The sequence below is a fragment of the Limulus polyphemus genome, unplaced genomic scaffold (assembly GCF_000517525.1).
Source record: "Limulus polyphemus unplaced genomic scaffold, Limulus_polyphemus-2.1.2 Scaffold2087, whole genome shotgun sequence".
In the NCBI taxonomy this organism is placed as follows: domain Eukaryota; kingdom Metazoa; phylum Arthropoda; class Merostomata; order Xiphosura; family Limulidae; genus Limulus; species Limulus polyphemus.
This window is the reverse complement of record NW_013667697.1, coordinates 35685-44753: the sequence shown is the minus strand read 5'-3', so window position 1 is coordinate 44753 and position 9069 is coordinate 35685. Positions and strand designations below refer to the sequence as shown.

General features: G+C 29.7%; 1 protein-coding gene across 1 annotated transcript in view; it reads right to left on the bottom strand.

Moving 5' to 3' along the window:
- The window catches only part of LOC106465888 (ras-specific guanine nucleotide-releasing factor RalGPS2-like), a 58257-nt gene that overhangs the window by 45574 nt on the left and 3614 nt on the right, over positions 1 to 9069 (bottom strand). The window contains exons 2-6 of the mRNA XM_022393844.1: positions 8444 to 8539; positions 6062 to 6112; positions 4397 to 4480; positions 3196 to 3378; positions 1216 to 1339 (exon numbers count right to left, since the gene is read on the bottom strand). Coding sequence (XP_022249552.1) covers positions 1216 to 1339; positions 3196 to 3378; positions 4397 to 4480; positions 6062 to 6112; positions 8444 to 8539 — 538 coding nt within the window. The remainder of the gene's footprint in view (positions 1 to 1215; positions 1340 to 3195; positions 3379 to 4396; positions 4481 to 6061; positions 6113 to 8443; positions 8540 to 9069) is intronic.

Genomic DNA, 9069 nt, shown 5'->3' with positions numbered 1-9069 from the left:
ATTAGCCCTATTGCTAGCTACAATATACTGTTTAGATGGCTTAAGTGATTTTTCAATCACAACACAACACAATGTATTCCCATATAAATTGTAACAATAATTCAAATTTTGAAAACCTCCATGCATCATCTTACATTTTGGATAGTTAAACATCATCTGCCACATATTGGCCCACTGCACCAAATGATCTAAATATCTCTGTAAGTCTGCAGCATTTTTGATATAGTTAGCCACCCCAAAAAATCTTAATGTCATATGCAAACTTCAATATTTCCCTCACACCCACAGATTTAATTTTTGTAACAAGTCTTTTGTGAGGAACCTTATCAAATGCTTTCAAAAAATCAAGGTAAACCAAATCCACAGTATTTCCTTCATCAACTCTTGCAGTAACATCCTCAAAGAATATCAGAAGATTTGTTAAACAAGACTTTCCCTTAGTGAAACTATGCTGGCTCTTTGACACTATACCAAACTGCTTTATGTGACTCTTCAATGCATCTTTAATCACACTTTCCATACCCAACTACTGATGTAAGACTAACTGGCCTATAATTGCCTGGACAATGTTTATCACCTTTTTTAAATATTGAACTAACATTAGCTAACTTCCAATCTTCTAATACTCTTCCACTACTCAATGATCTATAAAAAATATTAGCTAGCAGTTCACAAATAAAATTTTTAAGTTCCATTAAAACTCTAGGATAAATGTTGTCTGGTCCTATGGATTTATCAACTGAATATTAATGGTTACATATCTCAATGTTTCTGAGTTATGCTTCATAAAACTTTAGATTGAGACATTCGATACTGACAATAACTATTATTAATTAACACATGGAATGATTTTATTTCAAATGTTTCAGTGTGTCGACTTTATCAAGGAGTTAAATGCATTATACTATTTCATCATACAAAGCTGAAAATGACGTGGACAGTAGATGAACCATTTTAAAAACTTAAAAACCTAAATATATAATTATCAAGGCTGTTTATGGATCTATTAATACATACCGTACCAACACTCTGCTTGTAATTAACTCTTTTTAAGCCTGCTATTTTGCAAACTAAATAGCATTTAGATATTTATAAAGGAAACAATGTATAAATTTTTCGTTGCTAAATGATTAATTCATGGTATTTTTATAGTGACAAAGCTACTATGTAATTTATAATTATTTAATAATTCAACAAAAGTAAAGCTCTACTCACCTAAATAGGGAATGCAAGGTAACTTTAAGTTGAGCATATGTTCTCGTAATTTTTCAAAGTTGCTGTTGTCAGAAAATATTTCAGCTAACTTTTCAAAGGTCATTCTATCCTTTTTGGAGACTTGCTAAACACAAACATTTTGTGAAAATTTACAAAATCTTCATTATGTATGCTTTTCTTCACTTTAACTGAATTTTCACAGATCTTAACACTAAGAGATAACTTTAATGAAACCTTTTAATAAATATCAAGGAGTTATGTACTCAAAACATTTGAGGGAGAAAGAGAGAGAGCCATATATCCAATAATGTTTATTGCTGATCCTGGTACAGACAGAATTCAAAGTCTAAAGATTTTAAAAAGCTTTACCAGCACTTTCAGAGTGAAAATTAACACTGTAAACAATAGATTCTAAGGTAGACTTCACAACAGTAATTATTTCAAGAAGTACAATACAATTTTCTGCTCAGTTTAACCAATTTGTTGTGCTCGATGACAGCAGTATACCAATTCCTTTAGGTTTCATTTGCTATTGAAGAAACCATGTCACTAATTGCTGCCTTCAGTAAATGAAAAGTTTCTGGACTACTTCACAAAAAATTTATTGTCATTTTGTACTTCATAAATTTGTCCATAACCATTAATTTTAGAAATGTATATTAGTGCAAATAATATGCCATTGAAGCCAAATCTTTCACGCGTCTGGTCAGGTGTAATAGCCAGACATATTAGGCCAGCTATAATATACTTGGCAACACAGATTGTACAACAAAAGACCATAATTTTCAAAGAGATTCTGTACTTAAATGAACATTCTTCTGTCTTTGTATCAAAGCACATTCAGTTAATTCTTTGTGCATCTAACGAGAAAAGAAAGTTGGTCTTGTTTACTGCAATTCAATGTTGTGTGTAGGCAACTGAAATAGTACTTTGCATTTTTACATTTTAATTGTCACTAACAACAGCTTCACAAACAATCTCAGCAATGGCATGAATTATGTCATTTTGAGGTGAAGGTGAGATGTAACCAAGGTATCCATGGGTCTTAGTTTTGGCTTTTTGTAGATGTTAAGCCAAATATGAAATTGTGTTTGAAATTAAAAGTGTACCAGTGACATCAGCAATATTCCTCCAAAAAATGAAAAATTTCCAACTGAGTACAACAAATTTAGGAGGCCTAAACTCCTACTGCTACTAATAAATATACAAAAAGATCTTTATGAGAGTATTTCTAAAATTCTGTAATTTATACTTTACTGATAAAGTAAATTTTTTTTATAAAAGCTTAATCTTAAGATGAAATATACATATAATGATATGGATTAAAGAATCACTTCAAAGTCAAATTGAGATAGCTATGGTATCAAATTTAGTCTTACATACACATCTGATAACTTATTCAGGATTCACCATTCTTTGTAACGGCAATTCCGACCTTGAACTGTAAATCAAAGAAAGTCTATCCATAAAACAAATCTCCCCTATTTTAAACACAACAGTCTTCTTATACACTTATTTGTCTTAGAGCAACTTTTACAATAAAATTATTTTCTAATAAACAACTTTATAAACAGAATGTTTATTTAAAAACGTAAATATTTTGAATTTTGTTTCCTCTCCTACATTGATACTGTTTCTAGATAATCAATAATACTGTTGGTTAATTTTGTTGTTGTTCTTGCTTCACACAATTAGAACATTCTTTTGATCTTGTATTTTCTGATGTGCCTCATTATTGTTTTTTTCCTTATGCCTATGTAGACAGTTGAAACCTTACATTGCCATATTTATGTACATGTGTGTGTATTTATAAACACTTCATAAGTTCGAAACAATGAGGTTTTCAGTAATTATCATATTTCTTCTTTTAGCTTCTGGTTTAATTGTGACACAATTTTTCTCCTTTATATTTCTCAACATAAAACACCTTAAGAACAATCATTATCTTTCCCATTATTTTCTAATAAAACACAAACTCACCATCCATGTTCTATTTAGTCTAAATATTGGAGCACTTTGGAGGGCTGAAACAATGGCAAACTCAGAGTGTAAATTGTTTAACTCATGAAGTTTCTTGGCAATTTTAATAAAGTGTGTCAGTATTTCTCCCCGTTGTTTCGGTGTCTGTCCACTCAGAATTTCCTTTACAGTCCAAAAAGTAACCTATGAGAGAGAGAATTCAACTTGTAAGATCTTTTAAATATAATGAAAAGTTAAAAAAAATTCAAACATGTATGACAAAAGTTAAACTTCGACAATATGAATTACATGTACAATTAAATAAAAATACAATGAAAAATGTACACTTTTACATAAAATATCAGTAGTTTTAATCACTACATTTTGCATCTTCAACCTCCTGCTTTGGTATAAATATAAATATTTTGCACAAAATCAACATGCTTCAAAAAATCATTAAAGAGTTAAACATGCAATATAATTTTCTTTACAATCATGTTATATAAACAAGTAGACTCTTTAACTAGTACAAGTATTTATCATTACTAGTATGCACTAAATAACTTTTTCCCTGGTTTCAACTACATTGATTAATTTTTTTTTATAATTTTTTACCAAATAACATCAAGAATATCCAACTGATGAATCAATACATTTAAGTTGAAAGTTTTTATTATAAGACACTGCTCACTCCAACTAAAAGTGTTATGCATATTCAATTAGCTACATTATTTACTTAGTTGATTTCTAGTTCTGATCTGTACAGGTAGGTTGCTTTGATTTGAAGTTATGGATAGATAAATTGCTAAACTGTAAGGGTTAACAGGGCAGTTAACAATACTGTTATCAATTAGGTTTCTGAATATTCTTACCAAACAAAACATTACTGTTTTCATACAGGTGTAGTGAAAAAAAAATTCACTGGTAATCTTTAAAAAGACTGCATAAAAAAACTCAACATGAAAGATGAGGCAGTGGATTTCATTTATTTTTAATGATAATTTGAAAAAAGTTTTTTTATCATAGTTAAATATGTTACAATAGAATAAGGAATCATACTTCACTTCAAGCCTATTTACAATGAGAAATAGTACCAGATTTTGTATCAAGACAATTTAAAATGAGGGACCACAATATTACTTACTGCCTGCAGTTTTAAAACAAATTAAAACTGTGATTTGAACGATATGATATTCTACCAGTTTATTTAAAGAGGTCTTACATGATTGAATCTTCTGGTCAAGGCTACAATATTTGGTGCAACAGTAAGCTTGTCCCGCCTGTTCCACCCACAGCTGCTCAGTTCCTGGACAAAAAACTTTGTATTTAATTCAAATAAGTAATATGAAATGAGTAAAAATATAGATATACTGAGGGTAGCTTTCTTTTTGCTTTTCCATAATGATAATAACTTTGGCAAAATTTTTAAACTTTAGCTGAATATTCAGCATTACAAGATATGACATTTTCACATGAAAATACAAAAACATATTTCCACTTTCAGGATACATTTTATAACGTATATAGTTAAAATATTGTTAACAAGCTCCTGTATAAACATTTCATGATATACGCATACATGTAGCTATGGAAATCACTTAAGTTTTTCCACGCTTGTTTTCATTCCTTTTGTCCAAATAATGTCATTGCTTTAATATCTTCAGATTCACATTTTTCATGCATAATATCCATTTCCTTCATATTCTCTGAGAAAATGTTCAGTCATCAAGTAACAAGTATATGTTCAGAATAAGGTATGATCAACCAAACTATTCCTCCAAAACATAATCTCTACATTAAAAAAACTATGGAAAATAAAAAAAATACAGCTCATTTTTCCTAAAGGTTTAGACCACTTTTTGTATCTTCATAAGATATCTAAGCCATAGTTCTTTACCATAAGTACTCTTTTTTTGCATCCTAAATAGATTAATTCACAGGAAGCAAATGTAGTCTTGCCTTACAGTGTTAGCTTGAACTTAAACTAAAATTGTTTGCACTAAACCTAATTAGGACATTAAATAAATAATATTCTAATAATGCTATTTATTTATATATGTAAAAACAGTGATGTCGACTAGTCCATTTTGCTATGGCAAATTATATAAAATAAACTTTATCATGAATTTTTAGGTTTGTACATAACAATAAGTACTAATAATTAACTGGACAGAGTTTATTAAGTTTAAAGTTATGATTAGTTAAAGGATATAGTTACAGTAAGGAAATATATTGATTTATTTGTTGACGTTGCAAACAGAAACATCTTTTCTTATCAGCAAATAGTAAAATTGAAACAAAATAGTGTCAAACACAAAAGTAAGACTTATATTAGTATTGGATATTCTAATATTTTCTACTGTCACTTGTATCTATTGGTAATCATGAATAATTTATTTTTGCAATAGCAGTTCAAGAATAGACAAGATATGTTCAATTCTCTTTTCATTATTTTTGAAATCTTGCAGTTTTTTTTGTGTGTGAAATACTTTGACATGTATGTTTTGCAGATAATTCTGCATTGTAACAAGAGCCCTAATTTGTGTATTTGGTTAAACTGCTAAGATAAATAAATTGCCTGACAACTTTCTTAAACAGTTTGTGTTTATTAAAGTTTTGGTCTTTTATGTTTTTCTTCCATACTTTCTTCTCTCAACTATAAACACCGAGTAAAATGTGTTCATATATCTCAGTAACTTGTACATAGAATTTAACAGTTAGAAGATAAAACCTAAATAACCTACAAATATATGGGAGCATACATATCTTTCTAATCATGATTTTTAGACCTACATAAAAAGTTGCATGATAAAATTCAACCTTTACATATACAAGTCTTATATATGATTTTTTTTTAATTTAGCTAGTGACTTCACAATATTCTTACCTCTGATTTTATGTCCTTGAACACAGGAAGGTCATGCAAAGTTAACTGACTCTACATCAGAAGAAGCAAACATAAGAGCAGGAATAAAAAAAAAAGTGACCTATTAATCAAATCTTAAAAAAATTAAGTACATGTGCTGACACATGTTATATCTAGGTTGTAAACTAGTGCTTATCACAAACACACATGTACATTGCAATTTCAATTAACACATATAATCAGTATCTGTTTACGCTACACTGAACGAGATGGGTTAAGAAACAGTTTATACTGAAATGATTTGGACTTTTTTTCTTTGATGTTTAAATCATTATCACTACTACTAATGAAAACACCTTTTGGTACTTAAATGATTTTTAATCCTCATATATGATTTGAAAGCACGATATTGTGGACATAGTTAACACTGAAAATATATTTACTATTTAATAAATTGAAGACTATTAGTATATTACTTTATTTATATATTAACAACATATTTTGCATAAGCCCTTAACTGTATCCAATACATGGTTAATAGAACTATTTTCTTAATAATACTTAAAAAAAAGAAAGAAAGAAGACACAATTTGCTAAGTGTAGTTCTTACTGACTTAGTATATGTTACTATGTGGCTTCAGCATTCCAGTCTTTCATGCTCTGTAGCAAGGTGCTTGTGTCCCCTACCCCCACAATATTTCAGCATATCCTTCTTGGATTGTTCCATTTTTGTAGGAAATTCACCCAAAATAGGAGTGCTGAACCAGCATGACTCCTTTCAAGTTCTAGACTATTTCTTTTTGTGGTTTTTGTTCCCCTCTGAAAGCCTCAAATTATACAATAGTATTTTGTGTTAAAGGTGGTGGTGTACTCCATGATGCAAAAGTCACGAGACAGGGATTAGAATGCAACTTTTCTATGAAACTTAGATTGAAGAACATCAATATATTTCACATAAATTCTTTTTTTGGGGAGATAGTGTATCAAACTAATTTTCTTGCAAGAAAACTTTTTGATGATATATCTCAAGGGAATGATGTTGTTAGTTATGATGTCCTATGTAGTATTGCCACTTTATAGTCATTTTCATCATCATAGGTCATTGACTAATGGTTATTTTAAGCACAGCAATGTATAAGTTGCTGAAACCACTGAAGCAGTGCTCTGTTGCTAGTAGCAAAGCTAACAGAATTTTGATCGCATTTATATACATACTGATTACAAATCAAACAGAGGTAATTATTTCTCTACACAAATCACTAATTAGGCCACACTTTTAATAATGTGTACAGTTTTGGTCTCTATCTATGAAAGGATGCTGACTTATTAAAAATGACTCAAAGGAGAGCTACTAGGATAATTCTGGGAATGGGTTATCTTATGGGGAAAGGTTAGTATCTTCTATTTCCTCTTAAATAAAGAATGGTAAAATGTGATCTTATTTAGGTTTACTAAATTATTCAAAGGAATCAGTCTCACAATAAGACACATGTAAAATCTATAAAGGACAGATTAGGCTCCATAGTTAGAACAGTTATATTTTTCTAACAGGTGATTAACTTACAAAATGATCATTGTTGGCAGTAGAAAAGGACTGCACTTTACCACAGTTTAAAGAAGAATTTATTATTTCTTGAAAGGTAAAAGGTGCATTTAAGTTTTTACTATTTCTCAAGGGTGGATATGCAGGGATTATGGTTGGGCTATTAGTGAAATGTGCTAATTGATTAATCACTGGGCTCATTAATTGATTACATTTAACTGATCAAGTATTCTCACATGAGACTTAGATAGTTGGAATAAATGAAAATAGTTATAATCAGAAACACTAATTTTGATTAAGCTAAAATTAATCAAAGATAATAATGAAAAATCATGATGAAAATATTTCAATTACTTAAATAGTTGAAATAATCCAATACAGTAACAACTGGGTATACTAATTTTTATTAGTTGGTTATTTTCATAACATTAATCCATTTAATCGCAATTTAAATTAATTGATTAACTGGTGTGACACTAATCAGTATAACTGATACTAATGGGTAATTGATTAAATTGTCTAGTTCTAAAAGAGATAGTCTTGAAGACACAAATACATTCTTGTTGTCCATATATTATAACTATGTACCAAGTATACACAAAAATAGGTCAATTTAATAACCTGCTCTAAAGGTAATATAAAAATAATTAAATGTGGTTATTTACAATAACCCTGTTAATAAAACATATCCTAAAAATTGTGAAAATTAAATATATAAATCAAACTCATGACATTCCAACTGTTGTAAACCAGAAACACCTTAGTTAAATTCACACGTCAATATATAAATGAACATAATATAATAATCCTGAATGTAGAGTAGCATAAACTGTTAAAAACTTAGGCCTTGTAATACTCACAGCAAAATCTTCTGGAGCAACACGAAGTACATCAAACACACCAGCATCATAGTTTTTAAGATGGGATGACCACCTGCTGTCTATAGTATCTAATCTCTAGGTATGTAAAATAAACAGAAACAAATAACAATGTTTTGAGACAACATGGGACCTATTAGTCCATCTCGGCTGTTCCATCCTCTAAACTAAATTAAAATATTTAAAGAAAAAAAAATCTTAAAGCCAGTCCTTATCGTTCATATACTTATCAAGCTTTTTTTTAAACTCACTTAAATTTACTGTCTCTACAACATCTGAAAGCAACCCATTCCAAAGGCCAATCACCCTGTTATAAGAATGAAACTGTCTTAGCTGAATATGACTCCTACCTTGCAAAGATTTATATTTGTGTCCCTAGTTCTACTATTCTCATTGTTAAATATGGAAAAAGACGATGCATCAACACTATCAATTCCCTTTGCAATCTTAAACACCTCAATCAGATCCCCCCTAACTCTTAAATTTTCAAGAGAAAACAATTTCAGATATTTCTGCCTCTCTTTGTATGACAACCCCTCCATTTCAGGCACCATTCCAGTAACACTTTCTCTGAACCCTTTCCAACAATTCAATGTCTTTCCTAAGGT